Source organism: Lacerta agilis, chromosome 3 (assembly GCF_009819535.1).
Source record: "Lacerta agilis isolate rLacAgi1 chromosome 3, rLacAgi1.pri, whole genome shotgun sequence".
NCBI classification, from domain to species: domain Eukaryota; kingdom Metazoa; phylum Chordata; class Lepidosauria; order Squamata; family Lacertidae; genus Lacerta; species Lacerta agilis.
In genome coordinates, this window is record NC_046314.1 from 34,589,109 (window position 1) to 34,613,101 (window position 23,993).

The 23,993-nt window shown below is 40.4% G+C and overlaps 1 protein-coding gene across 1 annotated transcript in view; it reads right to left on the reverse strand.

Moving 5' to 3' along the window:
• COL9A1 (collagen type IX alpha 1 chain) overlaps nt 1-2,910 on the reverse strand; it is a 64,224-nt gene extending 61,314 nt beyond the window's left edge. Inside the window, 2 exon segments of the mRNA XM_033143222.1 lie at nt 2,355-2,428; nt 2,774-2,910. Coding sequence (XP_032999113.1) covers nt 2,355-2,428; nt 2,774-2,787 — 88 coding nt within the window. The 5' untranslated portion in view covers nt 2,788-2,910.
• Nucleotides 2,911-23,993: the final 21,083 nt, after the last annotated feature.

Consider the following 23,993-nt stretch of genomic DNA (forward strand, 5'->3'; position numbering starts at 1 on the left):
GTGGAACAAGTTCGGTGTTTTGCTTTCGGGGAATGGAGTTGAGAGATGATCTAACGTGGGGAGCAAATAGTAAAGATCTGATGAAGAGAGCACAGCAGAGGCTATACTTTCTGAGAATCCTCCGGAAAAACAATCTATCAAAGGACCTGTTGAGGGCATTTTACCACAGTACTGTAGAAAGTGTACTAACGTATGGTCTCTGTGTGTGGTTTGGGAGTTGCATGGTTGGGGAAAGAACAGCGCTGTCCAGGGTTGTAAAGACAGCGGAGAGGATAATTGGGTGCACTCTTCCCATTTTGGACCAAATTTATGCCTCCAGGTGCTATAAGAAAGCAACAGATATTGTGCAGGATAGTGTGCACCCCGGAAATGATCTTTTTCAGCTTCTGCCTTCTGGAATGAGGTATAGGGTCATAAAGACCAGGACCAGCTGCCTGAGAAATAGCTTTTATCCAAGAGGAATTTCTGTTCTGAATGCAACAAAAGGCAGTTTTGTGAGTGAGGGTCTATACTCAGATATGGGGTATCAGAGTATTAGGGGTAAATTAGGGGAGGTATCAGAGTTTTTAGGGGGTTATTATGCAGAGGTGGGATGGGTGGGGATAGCAGGTTGATGGTTGTTGTAAGTTTGATGTAGATGTTCAATTTCATTGTTCTGCATTGGACAATGACAATAAAGATTATCCTATCCTAGTATTTACTTCCAAGCTTATTTTAATTAGGGTTGGAGTGTAAAAGGCTCCAGAGCAAACATAATTAATGAAAAGTCACAGGAGGGGAAAAGGGCCAAACTCTGGAGCAATTGAAGCTCATAGTGTAAGACCTATGAGACTGTCATCACATCCACAACAGCCAGATTATGGTAAATAATCGTGTTAGATTTTTTGGGAAATGTATAAAACAGAGAGCAGTACAGGACACTCCTTCCCTCCCCTGCCATTTCTGAAGAGCTTCTCTGCCTTCTATGACATGGGTTTGTAATATAAAGAGTTCTACAGTGCAGAGCTATTTGTGGTTTGGACAACCATGAAAAAGTTGTAGCTAGTTAGTTAGCTAAGTCAACACCTATATATAATTCAAAGAAAGCCAGTGCCAACTCTGCTCCAGCAAAACCAGCAGTTCTTGGCTTCCTTCCCTTCCTCTTTGATATTTCAGATGTTCCCACTCTTTCCTCTCCCATGTTTAATCACACAACAAGCCCTGTAAGGTGAGAGCAAGAGCTGGGAGGGAGTTATGAAGAAGAACTTTTTTTTAAAAAGCCTCTTGCATGAACAAGTAGCCATTTCACTGTTTGAAACACCCCCTCTCTGTGAGCACACATCCCAGCCCATTCATGCGACACCCTAAACCCCTCCCTAAAGAACCAAAAAGGAAACTTAAACATTGGTTTAAGGTAGCTTTAGGGATTCTACCTATGCAATATTTCAAGCCAAGATGGAAAATGTCACTGGAGGCTAGAAGAAAGGCTTACACAGTTTGAAAAGAGACACCTTTCCAGAATACAGAGAGCGTCTGGTCTATTTCAAGAACTGACACTTGGATGTAGATTTCCATTTTCCAAGCCTAGAAAATGGAACATCCAAAATCTGTTGTCTCTTTTCCCCCAAGAGCTGAGCTTGCTATTCTTTTAGGGATTTCATTTTTCTAATTAGTATGTATTGTCCATGTCCAACCTGTCTTCTTAATAGACAGCTGGAGATATGTTGGTCCCAAGGAATGAAATTTACAAAGGGAAATGTTTGTTAGCCACTTACATCATAATAAAATTTGTTAATCTTTGAAGAGTCACAAGATTCTTTGCCATTAAGTAAAACAGGCTTAAGTGTGCCTGTTTTACTGAGATTGCATTTTTAATTGACTCTGCATTGTATGAATGTTCCTGCTTTTGGGCTATACAGAACTCTTCCTCAAGTTGTTCTGTACAACACAATCCAATTCACATTCAGAAAATGTGGATCCAATAAAATTCACCACCATGCTAATTTATAAATGCGTAATTTTAAGAATATAATCATGTTCACTCTATTTCATTTACGTTGCATTTTTAAAAATGTTAAATGTAAGAGATAGGTTTGAATGCCAGATATCAAAAGGCACTGTTTTCCAAAAATTCAAGCTGGCTTTCTTTCTCATTTACATACACACATTTATCATGCACACATAAGAATCTAATCCCATTGCTAAATTTGTTACAGTGTGATCCTATACATGTCTACTCAAAAGTAATCCCCACTGAGTTCAGTGGTACTTGCTCTTGTATAAATGGGTATAGGATTGCAGTAGAAGGCTCTGAGTATGGTAGAACTGTTTTCGCTGCCAACATCTTTACTACATGTAATAAAATAGACCCTTACTTGTCTGCTGTTGAGCAGTAGTGGATGCCAGAAACCCAAGAAAACAGCAGAAATAGCAGAAAAGTTGGTATTGCCTGTAAGGAAAGAAAGACAGCTTAAACATGAACATACACAGCGTAATAATATCACCCACTTTCATCTCACAGTCGTGCATATAAAATGCATAAAAGCACGACTTAAATCTTTGCTAGCACAGATGGCAAGCAAAGCTCCAAAATTTCAGGTTTGTGTCTTTCCCCCCAACAGTACAACAAAAACTTGCCTTAGCATTTGTCTCAGATACCTGTTCTAACATACATAACTGTCAGAAGAAAAAAGGAAGACACAGAGGGCAGCAAAGCCTATTTTAAATGCAATTAATTGTTCTTTCCTCCTCTATCAGTGGCGACTCTCACTTAGATATGCAGTGCATCACTTACCGGTTGTGCCTCATTTCCCCACCCGGTTTTTGTGCTTATGCACCTAAGCAGCTGAATTTTCTGCCTTTGGTCCCATCAAATTAAGGGTGAGAGGGTCCCAGAATCAGTGCTCTCTGTCCTCCTGCAAGGGCGTCTGTGTGTGCGGCGAAACACCAATGGCTGGTGCTGTTTTAATAATCTGGATGAGAAGTGGAGGTGGGCACTAAGCAGGCCTACGTGTTCCAGGGGGGACATGTGGGAGGAATTTAGCTGGGATATAAAAAGGGGGTGGGTGGGAGGAGGAGGAGGAGCGAGGGGTGTGCATATAAGTAGAAATTCCTAAGTTAAACAATGCCACCCAGTGAGTGAGTTGCATGGCAGGAAAGGAAGGGAGGGGAGTAGCTGATGGGAAAGAAACATGAGGTTAGACCCTGGAGGTGACCCAGCAAAGATTATGTATACTTTGGCAATTCCACTAATCAGGGTAAGTTCAAATGCTGCCATGGGTGGGGGGAGAAACTTCTCATTTCTCACTGACTTCCTAATGAGGCAGTCTCTCAGCTTCCAGCCCTGCAGTAGAGGAATTTTGCTGAAACAGAAGCAAGTCATTTATGTAGGGTTCATTGCTTAAGTACGGATCTTGCCAAAGAATACAGATTACCTAGTTATATATTGTGACCCAGCAGGTTAATCAGTCTCTAACCAGTCACTTTAGTTTGGATATATTTTCAAGCACAGAAAACCACACAGGTAGACAGGGGCGTAGCAAGGTAAATTGGTACCCGGGGGCAAAAAAAAAATTGTCAACCCCCCCCCCCCCGGCATGGGAAGGTCAGGTGGTACCCGGTGCGGAGAATTCATTGTCAACCCCCCCATTGACCCCCCCCCCCGCAAAAATGGTTTTACATTATTTCATATTTTCTTACAAAGGAATAATAACAAGTAATAATAAAAAAACTTTTATTTATATCCCACCCTCCCCGGCCAAAGTCGGGCTCAGGGTGGCTAACATCAGATACATAGCACTGGTATAAAATCAAACAATAATTAAATTACCTCCTAAAAACATCTCAAAATCAAATTAAAGTCTAATTAGATGGCTTTCCACAGGGTTAGGGTTGGGAACAGTAAGTGTTCTCTGAACTGAAATTCCAGCCTTCATGACATAGGAAAACAGCCAAGTGAACAGCTACTGTATTTTGGTGGAGGAGGGTCAAGATATTAACCGATATGCATGAAATTTCATATATAGCTATATAATCCCTAGTATAGTAAGATAAGACCTTCGGAGCAGGCATTAAAAAAATATTCAAAAAAAAATTTCCCCAAAAAATTGTTCCTTGATAATTTGTCACCCCCTCCATTATGGAACACGGGGCGGCCCGCCCCCCCTCGCCCCCCCTTGCTACGCCCCTGCAGGTAGATCTATCTATGTGGATGGACAGAGGGCGAGAAACCCAGTGGATCATCAGCTCACGATAGTCTGGTGCAGGGGCCACGGGAGAGGGAGATTGCTTTAATACCTAGAAGACTTTCAGTAAAAGCTACAAGAGATTATAAGTCAGCACAAACCAAAGAGCTTTAGAAAGGCCTCAATGTAAAGAGCTCCCAAAGTACACAAAGGAGAAGGGCTTCTCTGTTAACGTCCAGACAGAATACAATAAAAATGTGGTTGGAGCAAACTATTTCCTGACTCGCATGCTCTGTTTCAAAGGGAAAATACCAGGTACTGTAACTTAGAAAGACAGCATTGTGAAAAACACGGTGCAGATCAGCGAAGGCCAATGGTCAAAGATAATGAGAGCTATATTCTATTTCCAACAATACTTGGAGAGCACTGCATGGGCCACCACTGGCATAAATTGACTATTATTATTCAGAGTAGTGTGAGTGTCTGCGGAAAGGAAAATAGAGCTCTTGTCTAAGGCCATAATCACATTTTTTTTAAGTCTAGCTTTGCCTCTCTATGGTATATCTTGGGGCACATTGTTGGAATTGTCTGAACTGAGTTGCAGTTAATCGTACCGCTTTCTGCTACTTTGCATGTATGTGTCCATAAGGACAGCCATTATGAAAGACAGCAACTGTACTGATGTCTCCCAACAGAAGTCAATGTAAAAATTATTACAGAGGAAGCCAGCAAGGTATGTCAACACAAGGTGCATTCTTTGATCTTCCAGGCTTGTGATTTCAGATTTACTGTATCACACCTAGCACAGCCCAAAATAGAACTTACTGTTGCTCTTGAAGCATCTAAGTATAAAGCTACTGAAGTGGAAACACAACAGGAACAGGTTTGGAGGTGTCAGTCAATATGAACTGAATTCTCAAGTCAAATAGAACAGGCATGTGATGGACAATAAAGTGACATCCTAATTGGATAATCAAATCATTATGGTTGACTCGGTATAAATTGCATCTGCAAAAGATGTATGAGTAAATATGTGTCAGACAGGCCCAATCCTACTTCCTGAGAAATCAATGAGCTATTCATAGTCACTATCAGGTCCACGATGTGCCATATACTTCATGTCTCCTCTTTCTAATCTACTGAATTGCCCAACAGCTGCCTTGCAACCTCTTGCACTGGCTCTGTCATTCCCAAGTAACCATGTGCTCCTCAGGACCCTTTGGTTTCAATGGGAAAACTGCAAATCTTTACTGCACAGACAAATTCTACCTCCTCTGAACAAGTGTTTTCTGGCTCTGGGGGCTTGCATAATGTCAAGCACACTTCATCTGACACTGCATAAAAACAGATTTTCTGAAGTGTGCATTCTACCCCGCCATACATTGGAAAGTTGCTTAAGAGTATAGAATACACCCCAAAAACAATGAGTGTGATTTTTGATTTTTTTATTGGCAATTGGATGAAAGTTAAGGTGCCCTAGAGTTTTAACCACAGATGGTGAGAAGGGAAGTCACAGCTGGCTATGACTGTTGTGCAGGTGTTTCTAGTGGAGAAGGAGGTTGTGATGCCTCTGAACACATATCTTTTTATGGTGCAGAAAGCTGGGTGAGTGGTAGCACGGTCTCAAAGATGCCTTCTCTGTTCCCTAAGTGCCTATCAGTCCAATCCAATAAATCCCTTGCAGGAATGAAATATTTGATACACACACAGTGCTCCCCCATCCACAAGGTCTTTCCTGTTGATTTTAGTGCAGGGGACAGCTCACTGATGGGTGCCAATGCCAGTTTCACCTCACAGCAGATCAGAAAGTATATTATCTGTGCTATTATAGGTGCCAGTAACTGGCAGCTTGCAGACTGAATATAGCTTCCTCAGGACTGCCATCTGGCTTTCCAGTTGCTCCCCCCACCCCCACCCCCACCTCCATCCTATCCTGCAGATTTCCTGGAACAGCTCAGAGGAAGGAAGAAATGGTGCAAAAGGAAGAGGGAAAATGATCTCCCTGCTTCATTCTGGAGGTGTTATGGCTGAACCATCACTGTCCAAATCACACACATTCATTTTGCTGTTGTTCCATTTCATTATGGTCTCTGCAGGTTTTGCAAGTTTACAAAACAATCTGCAGAATCGGTTTGGCTGGAATGGCTAGAGTCGATAAAAGGGTAGAAGAAAATAATGGTCCATACTTTGGGCAACAATGGACCTGTCAAACATCCCCAGTCTTGTTTGGTATCCCTTTGAAAGAAAGAGAAGGGACAGGTGGGAAGGAACATGGTATGTGGAATGGCAGGTGGAAGAGAAAACGCAATCACCAGTTCCTGTTATTATTTCTAAGCAGATGTTGAAGATGCAAGGGGGTGGGAATCAGAAAATAAAGCTATAGTAATGTAATAATATAATGTTCAGTTAACAGCTGAAAATGTTTTCTGTGGCTATCTAATCCCATTGAAAGTAATGCTGGCTTTGATGTGATTTCTCTCTTGCTCCTGCTTCCTTATATTCCCATGCAAGCTGTCTCCTCCTTCATTTCTCTGCCTTCCCCTCTGCCATTGCCTACATTCCTGTATTTCACATGTGGCTGTGTGAAAGAAAACAAACCGGTAAGCAACATATTGAGATCTCCCTCCATTTCCCAACATACGACATTCCTTTTGATGTCACTACATGCTGTGAAGTAATTAAGTTTTGAGTAACAGAGATATTAACTGGGAGCTGGATATATTCCCTTCTCTGATTGATGCATTACATTGCTTGAATAAATGCTTTGTTGTTTTGTTTTGTTTTGTTTTGTTTTGTTTTGGCTTGCTATGCCCTTCCCAGCCCCACCTGCAACTTATATTTAAATCCAAGATAGTTTACTCAGCTATATAACCTTATAATGCATTCCAAGTAAATTTGTAGGTCTCCATACAAAAAAATCTGGGTCTAAGTGTTACAACTTACCCTGCTTTACACCTTCACCTAGATTACTGACAAACAAAAACAGCATCAAAGCACCTTAAAAAGATGTTCAAACTAAAGCTATAGTGCATGTAGGAAGAAGACAGTTGAGTCTCCAGCTGTTTTTGGACTACAATTCCCATCATCCCTGATCTCTGGTATTGCTAGCTAGGGATGATGGGAGTTGTAGTCCAAAAACAGCTAGAGAACCAAGTTTGGGAAACATTTATCTATAACATAGATGCATGCCTGAACCAGCTTGAAATGCACTCCAATTTGGAATTGGGCTGCTTTAAAAAAAAATGGGGGGGGGGTGAGAGAATGTCTACTGGATAATTTAAAAATATTATTTTTGGCTAAGCCCTATTCCAAATTGGGTTATCTGTCATATTCCTGCTGCTGGTGCCACCAGCAGGTACATGACCCGGGTAGAAGTCTCCATGCCACCAACCCCACTTTTCCTCAGGCTGCCCCCTTTCCCCACAAGTAACTCAGCTGGAAACGCTAGGAAGGAAGGTTTGGCACAGGGCTTTAATATCCGGATACTGCTAGAGCACGTGGAACATAACCTAGGCAAGCCAGGAAGCATAACAAATATATTTATCTATGACATTTTAATCCCGTCATTCCAAGGACCTGAGGGCAGGGAATGTTGTTCCACCCCACTGCGTCCTTACAACAAGCCTGTGATGTAGGTTAGACTTGTGACCTTCATAGCTGAATGTGGATTGGAGCTTGGGCTTCTCTGCTACTAGTCCAACATTCTAACCTCTATACCACACCCTATGTGCACCAACACACTGGGTACCAACTGAAGTCTCTAAGCAATTGTCAAGGGCCGTCTCAGGTATTATCACTTTACTGCATTCTTATCTTAGGGTTAAAAAGGTATAAATTATCTGGTAAGAAAGCAGCAGCTAAATACTGAAGTAAGTGTGCAAAGTTCAGTACAACAGCTCAGTGCTTAAATTACAATGAAAGAAGAAACAAGAGGAAAAGAAGTGGCCCCCCACAGTCTGTGATACAAAATAAATAGCATATCCAAATCTGCTACTTTATTCAACATGAATATTTTTAATGTACTGTATATAATATCCTGAAACAATTTATTGGAATATAGCTAAATCATATAGTTTTGTCCATCTCTTCCCTCGTTGTAAAGATCAGCACACAAATATGGAAATAGAAGACTGTATCCCCATAACACGGTGGCAGATTCGTTCTTTCATCTACATCATCTCTACTGAGTGCACAAGCTATTATTGCTCTTTGTGGAAGTATTCTGCATGGTAGGACCCTGGACAGGAATGGGCTACTCCATAGCCTATATTGAACTGGGAAGCTCCTTCTGCCCAACATTGAAGAAAATGGTGAGGCATATGTGTTTGAAACAAAATACACCCATAGTTGAGATCCATTCTCACATACATTATTCTGTGTACTGCTTACATTGAAGGGAGTGCCATTGTGCCCACAAATTAAGCAATCTCATTAAATCAAGCCAAGTTAAATGTTGTAGCCAATAGTTCTTAATGAACACATCCTTCTAGTCATGTACTCAATCTGTTATTGAAAAAGAAAATATAAAAATGCCCCATTTTACCTTTTAAAAAATGTAACTCATGATCAACCTCACTGTGGTTTCAAACTATTTTTGTGTTCATAGTGGGGGGGCACACTGTTTATGTTTTGCATTATTTATTTATATAAAAAATAAAACTCTTTTTTCAATTTTAAAATTCTCATAAAAGTGGGAGTTTAGTAAAACAAAAAGCAAACAATAATTAAATACTAATGAGAGATAAACAAAAAATGAATGGCACGAACTGCAATTCTGGCACCTTCAGTCAGTATGGCATGAGATTCTTAATCTTGGTGGTGGCTTCGAGCCCCAAGTTGGGCAAAAGATTCCTGCACTGCACAGGGTTGGACTAGAAGACCTTTGTGGTCCCTTCCAACTCTATGATTCCATGAAAGCCTTCTAAAATAAGCATGCCTAACTGACCCATTCACTTTGATGTGGCATGTCTCTGGACCATCGCTAATAACAGAAGCAGCTCTGTTGGCTGCTGAAGACATATTGATATGCAACATAGGTGGCACCCAAAACAACATCTCATTACCAGAAACAATGAATGGCAAGGAGCATGGAGTAAGTTGCTCTCTCAGGTTGCATAGTGATGTAAAGGTAAGAGGTGAGCAGCATCTAGCTCTAGCAGTGTTTGTCTTATATGCTCCTGCTGCATTCAGTTCCAGCAGAAGTTTCCAAGTTATATTCAGTCCTACATATTGCACATTACAGAAGTCTAGTTTAAAAAGACGCCAACAGTCATGGCCAAGTTATTGTTGTTGTAAGAAGGAGCACAGCTGGTGTTGAGCCAAAGCTTGCCAAACATGCTTTAGGATACAGAATTGGCCGGAAAATCCAGGAAACCCAGAACCAGGAGCAGCCACAAACTGCAGTCCTGCTATTTCAGAAGGAGGAATGCGAACCATCCAGAACTGGCATTTCTGCTATTGCGTGTTGTTCTAGGACCACCCACCGTGAGGAACTCTGTCTTGCCTTAATTATGTCAGGTTATTCACTCCCATTACCATACTTAGGTAATCATTCAAAGACAAAACTGCCAAGCCTGTTTCAAGAGAGATGAAGGACAGTTGGGAAGAAGAAAACAGAGATGAGAGGTCTGATGACAACCCACTCCAAAACTCTGGACAACGTCACCCAGCTGTTTTATACAGATACTTAAAAATAAATAAATGACATGTATGTTGAAAAGCTTGAACGGCAGATTAGATCTGTGTGGCACTCCAGAATAGAGATGCCTATTCTATAATTTCAGCCTTTAATAGTTCTCACTGGATGTTCCCTTAAACTTAGTATAATCTCACTGACCAATTGTCAGAAATAGAAATATATGCCAGGAATCATTTTAGCAATGCAGTGAAAGATGGCAGAAGTGCATTTCACAGCCCAAAGATTACATAAATCCTGTTGATACTGTGGAAAATAAAATGGTAGAGAAATGCATTCAAAAATCATGCATTTGTCATGTTTTTAGGAATAATAAAAGGGTTTGAATGAGGCAACCTCCATTAAAAGTAGATGACTCTACTTTTATTTATGTAGGCCACTGCTAGCAAGAAAACAATTCCATGAAATTAGTGGCATGGCTATTTTAGAGTTGGATACATCACTCTTGACTAAATTGGAATAATGCAATGGTGTCAAGCGTTCTGAAAGACAGATTTGTCAGAATATAATTCCTGTAAGGATGGGCATGGTGCTGTCCTACATTGAGAAAATGAGGGCATCTAGTAGGTGGTGAATGAGCAAGAGCGTGTATTGGAAGTTTGCCCCAGGTCTAGTTGTTCTTAATTAAAATAAAATGAAAAGTCCAATTAAGATGCAGCTGCTAATTACAGTATGGTTTATTCCTTCTCCCTAAAATTTGAAATAAAGAAATAAGCACTACGCCAACACATGAAACAAAACAAAACACAGACCACGAGTCTGGCCCACTTACCGGTATATTTCAGCGTTTCAATTGAGTATCTCCTGCATGTGAATAAGTAAGCCTTAATCATTGTTTCTTTAAAAAATTCAGTCCATGATACAAATGTTACTGTCATCAAGATGACCTTCTAAGTCACACATAGAAAGGGCGGTCACCTCACTCTGTAAACATTCTGTACTGCCAGTTTTGAATCAAAGATTTGGGAACTGCAATCAGGAAGCTCCCTTCCTCTCCTTGGAAGGCCAGGGAAGGGAGCCGCAGCTTTTGAGACCAAATGAGAACTGCTGATACAGTTACAATCAATTCCACCACCACCACCCAACCTGGTTGCTGATCCCAAAGTAGATAAACTTCATATTTCTTGATAGTTTATTGCCAGGGGTCTTCATCAGAGATTACAATTTATTACCACTGGATCAAGAACGGGCATTGTGCCTATGCACAATGGGTGTGCTTTAAGTGTATGCTATTTATCTGCATCATTTACCATGATGTGTGAACTGGGCCAGAGCCTCAAAGTGCTTTGTATCATTTCACAACCTGCAGCCCAAACAGGCTGGTGGTAGTTCATGCTGGGATTACTTGTATTTGCAGCAGTTTTATACCGTCAAATATATGGATACCAGTTTCTATAAAACCATACATGAAGCACACCTCGATCTTTTTCAACCCAAAACATAGCTTTAATATCAGACATAACACTTTAAAGCAGGGGTCTCTTGATGATGGCTGCATACACACCATACATTTAAATTGCACATGCCCCAAGGATCGCAGAAAATGTAGTTTATCCCCATAGAGCTACAATTCCCAACACCCTTAAAAATTAGAGTTCCCATGATGATTGGGGCTAGGCTTTGAATTTGCTTTGAATTTGTGGTGTGTATGAAACCTACCGGTATATCAATTCTCTGTACTTTCTTGGGAAGGGAGGGAACAAAGTTCAAATTTATTGCCAGGTACATATTTAAAATGTCTAAACCCTTTTTTAGACCTTAACTTTAGAATTCATCCACATGTAGAATTGCAAACTGACTACAAAGCATGACCTGGCCTGCATTTGTACTTTAACGGAAGTCTAATCTACATACCAATTCAGTATTTGGAGCTTTTCACACTTTCTAATATCTACTGTTAAAGAGTAGGGATCCAGGGTCAGTAGAAAACAAACTGCCAATTCTATCTGTATGCCAACTAAATGTTTATTATTTTCATTTTGTTAGTTGACGAACTGGAGAAGGATTAAGCAGTGTACCTTGCATCCCCTTCTAACTGGGTTTCTGGAAAAATGCTTTCTTAAGATTGTAGCCTATATGTTTCTTAGTAAATTAGACCTTCTAATCTAATTCAAATTAAAGGCAAATTGCCCTGCAGATGTTTTTAAACTGACTAAGAACAAGCCTTTGAATTTCAATCTGACCAAAGCCTAAATGACACCCTTGACAGACATGTAAAGAAACTATACTCCGGAAATGATTAATCAAAAAGCTGCACACATTATGGATCTATAAAAGCACAATTATGCAATTAGGAATAATGGAATGGAGCAATAAGATTCTCAAGAGAGTGACAATATTTGATTCAACTAAACAAAATGAACAGATGATGCCAGGAGAGTTCAAAGTTTGATGTCCTCTCTCTTCCCGTTTCCCCAATTTCAGAGGATGAAGAACTATTTTAAAAAAAACAACCCCAAAAGAACAACAACACCTTACCACTGAGAAGTGGCCAGAGAAATGTTCATAAGCTTTTGTTTATTATCTGACTAAAGGTGTTGTTTTGATTATTTCTCCCAGAAAGGGTAAATCCAGATGGGGAATATGGACTGACATTTTGATGCCATTTTGGATGCTGCAAAAAACTTGCATGAATGAGGATGATTTCTTTCTTTTCTATTATGCTTGTGTCAACACTGCATCTAATACTACTATCTTTTTTTTTATTTTAGATATTGAGATTGGGTGGGAAAGTCAGATTTGAGAGAGAGGGGTTTTGCTAAGAGAAAACAGATGGAAAACCCCTAATTACTCTGCATAGACAGGTTGTTCAAAATTCACCCTTCTCCCCAATTCTCTTATTTTCTTTCTTCTCTTTCTCTGCTTCTCCTAGGCTTTACCTCTTCTTCCACTCACACCTTCAGATGTATACCTAGGCTCCCTTGATTCCCTTGTGCCCTTGGCAAAGAGCTGTACCCCCCTCATCCCTTGTGCCCTGGGCATAATTCAATAATCACAAATGACTCAAGATAGACATTTATATGATTGTGCTGTGCCTAACACAAAAGTAATTCCCAATGAGTTCAATTGAGCTTACTAACAGGAAAGTGGGTACACAGGTCTGCAAGCCTAAATCCAGAGGCAGGAACTTCTGACAATACCTTGCTTGCCTTTTTGTTATTTCTGACAAGGCGCCAGCAGAAAAGCACTAACTTGGGGGTTGTGCCCCTCTGCACAATTTACTCAGAAGTAAGCCCTGCTTAAGTCAATGGCTGTTGCTCTCTGGGGTGCGCTCACACTGTAAATTGGTCAAGGCAGGAAGGAAACCAGGGCAAAGCAACTCAGCTATGCTGAATTAAGAGCCATGCCTGATGTTTCCCAATCATCAGCTGGAAGGCTGCACTCCCTTGTGGCAAGCAGGGGGAACAGAGGGCAGGGAACAGCAGCTGCACTAGGCAGAGGGCCAAGCTGTTGCGCCACCAGTGCTGCCAACTGACTGGGAAGGGGGCTCCATGGAAATGCTGCAACAGCCCATGCCTGGAGGCACCAAGAGGCACAAATTTTGCAGGGGTAAGGAGCTACCCTGCGTTGTTGGCAGTGGCCAACCTAGCCAACCCCTAGGTATGCCCCTGCAATTAGTTCATCCTCCTGTTTGTTCCCATTCAATCGTCTTTCCATCCCTTTCTCACTCTGGAAGCCTTCTTTCCAAACAATTCTGATCTTCCCCTCCCCCAGTTATATTTCCCTTCCCACTTTAATATTCTTTCTGCGGTTTTCTTTTTTTCCCCCCTTGCTGCCTTAAAAAATAAACTCACCCTTGACTTTCTGCTTACTATCTTCGTAAGTCAATACACTTACTGGTTTTTTACAACACTGAAGACCAATCTAAAAAAGATCGCTGATGGGATCTGCCACCATCTTGCCTCATTTTTGCTCCTAGATATCCATTTGGTTCCACGTGGAGCTGCCAAGATTGCTGTTACATGAGAGAAACCTGCCTTCCTTTATCTTACATGAAAGAGAAGCCTGACTTAGTGCACAGCTGGGCCGCATCACGTGTGATTAGCTTTAGTATTCATTCATGCATATTTCATCTTTAGTTAGCATTCCTTTTAATCAACATGTGCATCATTTTTTTTCTTTACAAATCATAGTTTGCCAAGCTCACATATTGACTCTTCTTTAAAATAAAGAATGCATTTTCTTAATTGCTCTTATAATGAAGAGAATTCAGCCCACAATTCAGTGCTCTACTTTTACAATACTGTATGCCAGAGCAAACAGCAGCAGAGACACTGTTTGGCAGAGCAAACAGACTGTTCTAACTAAAATCCTCTAAGGAAGAATTTGGACAGCACTGAATGGCTATTTTCTCATCTAAGGGCACGGAGTGTGCATAGCTTCTATGACAGTGGTCAGGTTTGTTTCTTTCAACAATTATAGCCAATAAATGATTAGAAATTTGGAGTGGTTATACAAGAGTTCTGGAAAGGGAACATACGCCTTCCTCTTTTAAATTCATTAGTCGACTGGGCAGTTTTGAAAGGCATCAACTCTGTCATAATTGCAGCAATCTCTGTGTATGACACACTTACTGTTCAGTTTGATGCTGCCCTAGCAGCAAATAGAAGGGCTGGATTTATTTATTTTTACTTTTCACACAGAACAGTGTTTTTATATGCAGTACTATGCTTTATTTGTATTGTATTGATTGTAAAATTACCCTGCTTTGGAATATTCATGGTACTTGCTTTGGGTGATTCAAAATTTCCAGACGGACCCATATGTCAGCCTTTCTCAACCTTGGGTCCCCAGATGTTTTTGGCCTACAACTCCCATCATCCCTAGCTAGCAGGACCACTGGTCAGGGGTGATGGGAGTTGTAGGCTAAAAACATCTGGGGACCCAAGGTTGAGAAAGGCTGCCATGTCTTAACTCATGTAATGCTACAGTTGTAAAGGCCCTATTCATGTCACGCCTTATTGTTGTGGAGGAGAGTTGTTTCCACATAAGCCAGTTCCATGATGCCCTAATAATGTCAGAAATCACATAGGCCAGACAACTGATTTGCTAACTTCATATGCTGGTCTCACACCACTCCTCACACGCAAAAATCACTTGCTACTGATAAAACCAAAGAGGTTTAATTCTTTAATCCTTCTGCTTTGACCTGCCTTGGAAACTGTGTAGTTAGAGGCTTTGAAAGTCTTTTGAGCAATTTGAATCTGCCTGACTGCAAGGAGGCAAATTTGCTTGCTGAACTTGGATTGTGAATCTTTTTGCAAAAGATGTGAACCATAAATGATATATGATATAAATCCTTGAATACCAACTCAGGTATTCAATGGCTACACTTCAATGGTTTCTATCTTCATTACCCTATAGCTCTACATCCTCTCTGTAGCATAATCAATAAATCTAGCAGGCTTGTTTACCCTGTGTCCCCCCCCCCCAATGTTCTTGCATGATCTCCTGGAGTGCTCTCCGTAGTCAAAAAGGAGTGTGGCCATTGGTACTTGAAAGGGTAGAATTATAGACCCCCCATATCAATGCCAGTGCCAAAATGCTCCAGGTTTGTGGATTTTCACAGCCTTGTCACTCGATGAGAAATAAATAATTTAGCAGGTTACTCCATTTCCTGCATTAAATGACCCAAAGGATAGGTGGCATGGAGTCATACTGTTTTTATGAGGCATTTAGTGCATGGGAAAATGTAGATCTCATACTTGTACTCTAGCTGCATGTAAGTGTTGAATAACAATTAGTGGTAAACTAAAAAGGGGCTGACAGATGTGTTTGTTTCCCCTCATCAATTGTACCCTTTTTGCTGAGGCTGATAATCTGAATGAAAAGTTGAAGAAAACTTTTTGTTTTTCTCTGCTGAATAGAATTTACCTCCTCAGCTAAAGGTAGGGGAAGTTTTATTGTAAAACAAAGGCAAACTAGATTTGTTTTATTTAAAATGTATCAACTTTATATATATATGAAATATATATATAATATAAAATAGAATCTTATATATCATAATAAATAATATATAATAAAAATTAAACCAAAAGCACAGTTGGCTTCTTGTTTTGCAATAATATGTGGCTCAAATATATGAAACCCAGGTTCACATGCAGCTCAGCTGGGGGTCATTTGTCATCATAATACCCAATTCCATTTCTGTTCAATGGGAGTAATGATTACCTACTTTAGTGTTTTATCATAAATATTCAGTGAGATGCACTGTTCATAGCAAGAGAGCTGTCAAATGTATAAATAATACTAATAGTAATCAGTGACTCACATATGAATATAGCTCCATCTACACTTTACATTTGAAGCAGTATCATACCGATTTAAACTGTTGTGGCTTTCCCTCAACAATCCTGGGGTCTGTGGTTTGTTAAGGATGCTGAGAGTCATTAGAATGGACCCCTCAATTCCCACAGAGCTAAGAACAGAATTTTGGGGGGGGGGGGTTTAAGGGCAATTGCCATGGAAATAATAACACACATGGTAACTTAAAAAAAAAATTCAAGCAGTCAAGCACTGGAAATAAGATACTAAATATTGACACCATATATTCTTATGAAGTAAGTTTAAAACTATGTGTGATAAATCAAAATCATATATAATTACAGGTTGAATCCTCCTGGAGATATTGCCTCACACTTTTACCTACCCATCAATTATGCAGTATCTGGAAAGACAAGTTCAGACACAAAGAGGACAAGTTCCAGAATTCCTGCATAGCTGCCTTGTGGAACAATAGCTTACAGTGCAATCCTGTTCCTACATACTCAGAAGTAAGTCCACTGAATTTCGTGAAGACTTAGGCTGAGATCCCATACACCAGTGGGAGGGCACCTTCTTCATCCTGAGGTCTGCAAACCTTCCAGGAGCCATATAACAGTGGTGAGCAGGACCAGAGGCAAAAGAGGATGGAGAAACCAATGTAAACATCACCTTTGTACAGTAGGCTGGTTTCTACAAACACTTGCATACCCCTCTCCATCCTCCATACAGGCAAGGAAAAAGAACGATCAGAGTTCAAGGACAAATTCCTGCCAGGCAAAAACACTCAAGAGCAAGGAAGACCAGCAAGGGGCGTGGACTGGATAAAAGTGATGTGCTCTGGAAGGGGTGTGGCCTGGCAGGTGTCAGAGACCAGGCTGAGGAGTACTGCTCTGATAAGGAATGGTGGGAGCCTCCCTCTCCCCTTGCTCCTGACCAGGATCTTGAAGCTGCCCATGAGCAATGGAGCAGTATAGATTTGGAACAGTGGTTTGCAGAGGGGCATAGTTCTGAAGGCAAAAGTTGGGTGAACAACAAGGTGAAGAAGAACTGGAAGATAGAGAGCTAACAGACTATCTTTCTCTCGCTGGAAAGTGTCCATCCTATCAGTCCAAGGTCACGTAGAGCAGATAAGGTCGCTACACAAAAAGCATGGTGGTTGCAAGATCAGGTTCCAAGATGCGGAAGTGACGGGGGTGACTAGGGGAAAGTGGGTGGAAACCTTAATTGGGAGCACCTTCACTCCGAGATGGACTCTTTGTTCTTTCACTGTGATCATTAAAATCTCTTTCAATGACAAGAGACTATTCTTGCTTTGTTCTGCTTATCCATGGCCAAAGGGAGGGAGGAAGCCACTTTCCCAAAGCCTGACAGCAGGGAGACCTAAGGACAAGATGGAGAGACCTAGAGGGGTCCCTAGGCCTGAGGTTCTCCATCCCTGCTATACAAATTTAATTCAGTAGGACATGCTTCTGCATAGCATGCATAGGACTAAAATTTTGTTACAGCCCCCCCCCCAATCCCTGCCAAGCCATGCACAGGATTGTAGGAGCCTTGGCCCTCAACCATGACAGAGGCTGTTGCAGCTTTAAGGAATATGATTTATTCACATAATTATGCCTGGATTTAGATGGAGAGAGCCCAGATCTTACAGCATGGTCATCTCAAGAGGGGCTTTGTTCTCCACAACAGTGCAGTAATGGAGTTCAAGGTATCTCTCCCCGATGGCCTTCAGCCGGCCTGCCAAGATAGTTCTGCCCTTTTCTCAGCTATTCCAAGCATCCTGCCAAAGGCCCCAAACTCTTCCTGTGACATCACACCCAGTTGACAACCTTCCAAATACCCTGTCTCTGTTCACACCGCAGGGTAGCGGGGAAGGCATTGCCAATGGCCCTTAGGCTAGCCTAGGAATTCCTCTGCAGCTTGCACTTTTCCTTCATATCCCAAATAATCAAAATCCTACTATTTATTAATTTCTAGGGTGGGTCAAGCTTTTTTTTGTTTTTTGTTACTGCCAAGGGGTACGATGCTGTTAATGAAATCTTGTTCTATTTACAGTATAGTACTGAAATGTTTTTTGTATGTTGCTATGTTTATTTCAGAAAAAAATACAAATGGGTAAAAGATGTGTGTTTAGGAACACAGGTTCTATAATAACAAGGTGAGTTTGAGATCATCTGAAAGGCCAACAATACACCTCATGTGTGACTTGTCTTGCTTAGTGCAGAAATGCTGGCTTCTCTTAGGTGTCAAAGCCACCCTGAGGTACAATTTTATGAGGTTTCACCTTTCTGGCTAATGTACAGATTATCTGAACCATTCTGGGATACATTTCATGTGTAACACTTGAAACCCAGTTTGCAGCCTTTCCAGGTGAGATAATGATGATGATGATGATGATGATGATGATGATAATAATAATAATAATAATAATAATAATAATACCTAGGAATGTTTTAGAATAGGCAGCTTTCACAGAAGTTTAATGGCAGGAGCAAAAAAAAACTGGCTGCAGGGTGTATTTATGTCAACGAAACTAAGGCAAACCCTGATTATCAGGCTGCCAGTTTGAAATCCTGCACAGAGTTACACGTGCAGAAGTCTTGTAAGTTTACACAACGTAAATAAAGTTATCATTGATAAAGAGATCTTAAGGGCTCGTCAGGCAAAATGATGCAATTCTTTGGTGGGGTGATCTGTATCATTAGCTTTATTTTTATCTTAATTGTTGGGAGAGTGATTAAACTCTTACTGTGACTAAGAGGCTGTAACTAGATTAGTTGGAGTACCTGCCTCAGTTAGTTTAAAAGTTACTGTTTATATTTTGGAGGGGGGGAACCAAGACCACCAAAAAAAAAAAACCCTCCCCCAACTTTTGCATGAAAGTGTGTTAAATTGCATCTAGTAGTGTAATGGAATGGCATAAACGGTATGACGCCATTATCAACACAAGTAGCTAAAAGAATCCTGTTTTCCCATTGGAACATTTACTGACCTATTTCTGCTGTGTTCTCTTGAGCAAACTGATGGAAAAATTGTGCAGTGTCAGTAACATGGCGAGAGGTTTAAAAAAAAAACCAACCCGTACTGATTACATCTAAGCCAAGCAAAAATAGATGCAATTCAGAGGTGATTTTTTTAAAAAAAGCTTGGAGGTATGGGGAAACTTTCCTATGAAGAAAAACTGTTAAGAAAGACTGTGCAATTAAAGAATGGTACTTCCACTTTCCTTCTTCTGATATTTTCCCCTTTTTAAATGTATCTCTTTCTACAATTTCAGACTGGGTGTCTTCACTTATCCAGGATTGCTCTACTGTGCTGTCCCCTTCCTTTTCTGCACCTGCATCATCTTACCACCTCAGGATTTAACAGCTTCCTTGTGCTGCATATGCAGATTAGGCAAGCAGCTTTAATATAAAGGGAGAACTGGGGTTAATGCTTTGTATATATTTAATGGATATTGAAAGTGATGGTTTTGCAGATGCAACATCAAAATGCAGGGAAGGATCCGGGAGGTTTTTTTTTTTTTTTTAAATCGCTTCCGCTTCTCAAGGAAAGAGAAGCGACCATAACATAGGAAGGGTGTGTGTCTGTTTATAAGGGTATGTGTTTATATATTATATACTGCAAGGTATGCCACATGATATCTATCCTCTGGATGTTTTGGATTACAACTCCCATCATCCATGGTTGGGACAGATGGGAATTGTAGTCCCAAACCTTTAGGAGGATGTGACACTGGCTAGCCCTGCTTCACAGCTATAGATGTTTTGTGTCAGTCTTTTGTGCCACCGATTCTAGGGCGTCATTGTTTTGGAGGAGCAAATACCGCTGTCGGAAGCTCACATCAAGACCATGAAAAGCAAACCAAGTATTTGTTCAGAATCTCTCCGTAGCATCCTTCACAAAACATGGAAGCTAGGCCTCAGAGAGTCCATGAGGTGTGGACCATGGCTACTTCTTGATGGGGCTTTGCCTTCTCAGCATTCCCACTAGCCCTCTGGCATGTCTGTCACAACCTCATTTACAGCAAATTCCCTTGACTGAAATCTCAGAGTCACATCCAGTTTTTGTATAAGTGTACTGGTTTTTCTTTTTTAAAGTTTATATTGCAAGGGAAATTATCCTTCTTTCTCTGCGAGTAGTTTTTTTTTTGGGGGGGGCAGTGATTTTGTTTATGGCAGCAGCCTGATTTGAGAGAAGTTATCAAGTTTGGAGAAACTTGCTGTCACATTATTTTTGGCATAAGGAGAAGAGCTAAACTTATTCTAGATAGGTAATTATGTTTGCCTAGAAATAGCAGAAATTCCAGGAATCGATGTTTTTGCTGGCCCTGTTCATACACACTATACTCTATGGAGTAAAATACTGGAACAGAGAATTGCATGAACTTCTGAGAATGTACTAAGAGTAACAAGAGAAAACAATTTCACTACAAACCATTCTTAGGAGTAAGGAGTTTGGTTTTAACTGATACAAAATATTACCAATGAGATTTTACTATTCATCTGGGGAAATTATTTAGCACATAATAATCTCTAGATAGCCAATGTTTTATTCTTCCCGCTACATGTGAAAAATACTACAATATACATTTCAACCAAATCATAGGGTTTTTTTTTTAATAAAAAAGTTACTATATAGATTTGTGCATATGCAATATATTTCCAGCTGAACTAAAATTGCACTCTTAACTTTCAATACAGTGGTACCTCTGGTTACGTACTTAATTCGTTCCGGAGGTCCGTTCTTAACCTGAAGCACCACTTTAGCTAATGAGACCTCCTGCTGCCGCCAGAGCACGATTTCTGTTCTTATCCTGAAGCAAAGTTCTTAACCTCAAGCGTTATATCTGGGTTAGCGGAGTATGTAACCTGAAGCGTATGTAACCCGAGGTACCACTGTATCCCCATGTAACTGAGAGTGTGCTCCTATACACAAACTATGCTGAGAGGCAGAACAGCCACTGTTTCCTACACCAATTCAGCGTAGAAGGGGAGGGTAAAGCACACTATTGGAACATCCAAAGACAATATGAAAAGAGCAGGCATGCAGCAGGGTATGGAAACTTTTCCAAAGCCCAGAAATCAGGGGCTGCAACAGAAATGAACAGTGGGGGGTATTGCTCCTTCCTTTCACGATTACTAACAGAGAGACCACAAACCTACTTGCTACACTCATATGCAAAACATATACACAACCAAGTGATTAAAAGAATCCATAGTAATTGTAAAACACCAACCAAGATCTACAACCGTTCAAATACAAGCAAAACTAATAAGCAGATATGACATCACGTTATAGAGATAAAATACATTCTTTAAGAATAACCAGACAAGTTTTACCTTGATGAAACTGATATTCTGCTGATGATTTATACTGACAGGGAGACAGGGATACTCTGGAACCTAAAAAAAATAAAATGCAAGAAAGGTATCATTAGGTGCAAGGCACAGAGGAGATTTGGATTTAATTGGAGTAGACATCTTCCCCACCCGCTGTGGCTTTAGGGCAAAGGATACATCAAACTCTGAGCAACAAGTTACAAGGCAAAGTTTTATACAGTATAGTATTGTTTCAAGCAGATGATTTACATTCAGCTTTTGAAAGCAAAATCAATGTGTGTTTTTTTATAAAAATATATATTTTCCTCAGTCTATTTTTAAGATAGCATAAATAACACAACTGCATTAAACAGTAGGAAGGAAGCCTTGTAAAATATTGATATTCTTTTTCTGCTAATAAAGTATATCTCTGAAACTAGATTTCAGTGTGAAAAAAATGTTCATTTATGTTAAATAGATGGTGTTATAAAAAGCTCAATAAAGGTCCAATTAAACATGAAATCAATTAGTAACAAATGTTTCAGCTTAAAGAAAACAAGTATTTGAGTTCACATCAAACCTGGAAACTAGGCTGGTTTCTGTTAGTTTTGGAACTAATCCTGCAATTCTATCCATGTCTACCCAGAAGTAAATCCTCCTGAATTTAGTGGGTCTTACTTCCAGGTAGCTGGGGTTAGTACTACAGGGTAACTGTCCAATCCTACAATCCACTGTACTAGCAAGTTGGTATTTAGAACTGGGACAAATTGCTGTTCCACCAATACAGTGGTACCTTGGTTCTTGAACTGCTTAATTTATGAACAAATTGGTTCCCAAACGCTGAAAGTAAGTGTTCTGGTTTTGGAACGTTTTTCAGAAGCCGAACATCCACCACGGCTTCCACTTGAGTGCAAGTAGCTCCTGCGGCCAATCGGAAGTTGCGCCTTGGTTTTCAAACAGTTTCAGGAGTCAGACTTCCGGAAAGGATTAAGTTCAAGAACAAAGATTTCACTGTATACTATTCTTCTTTTGTTACTCTTATTATTTTGATACTTTTGAAGCTTTTCAGGACCATTACCTACTGCAGTTGTAAAATCCCAATAGTGCTGGCAACTTGTTCAACACTGTGGAATTGCATATCCTCACCTGCGTATAGTTTTTAACAAGTGACTCTCTCCACTCCCTAATAATGAGTAACCGAGCAGAACTCTGCATAGCCTGGCCATGGGCACAAGAAGAAAACATACTCTGTTGAGGATTTCGTTGATTTCTTAGATTGACGTTAACTGTATAAAACAAAGGGTAGGAACGTTTGCACTGAAATGTACCAAAGTGGCAGAAAGGATATAGACACAAACAGTAGAGGCTGCAGTCAGTGCTGGTCTTGAATGTGCCACAGCCGCCCAGTTCAAACCATGAACCTCACTGAGTCACCATCTCAGTCTAAATCCCCTCACACGGCTGGTGTGATACTTACCTGTGCCATTTTACACCTGCCTGCTCAGAAGCAAACCCCATCGAATTAAATATTTGCTCCCAGGTAAATGTGTATAGAATCGCAGTCTAAATCAGTGCTCTGAGGTTTGTGGAGGGAAGGTGGCGCACAGCTAAAATAAATACATGCACATTGCATCTAATTGATATGCTAGCCTGACTTCTATGTGTGCTAATTAGATTTGGAAGGAATTAGGCTAAGCAGGTAAGATGTTTTTCATCTGAAAAAGTAATCTGTGAAAATGAGGAGGAAATATGTCGCCAACCTCATGTTCTCCAAGTGTGTTCTAGTTACTGAAAAGAGTTGTTTTATCATTGTCGCTTACTGATGCCACCACCATGGTTTCAGCGTTTTGATTGGAATAGATTTAGCAGCCTTAGTACATGTTTTTGTGGCAACCATTAGAATATCTTAAATCTGTTCTGGTTGATGCAGATAACGTGGAATTTATTGGATTACATCACAAAGTCTGTGCACATTTCTTCTTACAGAAGTGTAAGATTCTCTGCCTCTCGTGAAAGGCAGGGATACTTTTTAAAAGTAAATATATATTACAAACATCATTCTTCAATCAATCAATCAACCAATCAATCAATAAGAGGCAGTTATTTCAGAGAAGACCACTTTTAGCAGCCTTTATAATAATAAAAAGGTGGCCTGTATACAGAATGTGCGCAATTTAGGAATAATTTTGGTGAGTGGATGGCAGGACACACTGATTCTATACATCTGAAGCAGAAGGAAAGATGTGTATGCATGACCACTCAAGTGACACCGATTTTGACCAATGCAATATGGTATCAAAAACTGAGACACAAAACACACTTGGGATAAGTGTACAAGAAGTCCACTTGCATAAATATGATAGTTACGTTCCTTCATTTTGTGGGATCTCAACCAAAGTGCTGTAGTGTTTTCCTATTCCCTTAACAGGAAAGCTTCAAAGATACAGCCAGCCTGGAGCAGGGGCCTTTTTAGATTGGAAGTCTGTGAGCTCTTATAGCCAATATCTGTAAATCATGGTGAGTGCCATTTTCAGCTGAAGACATGGGCAG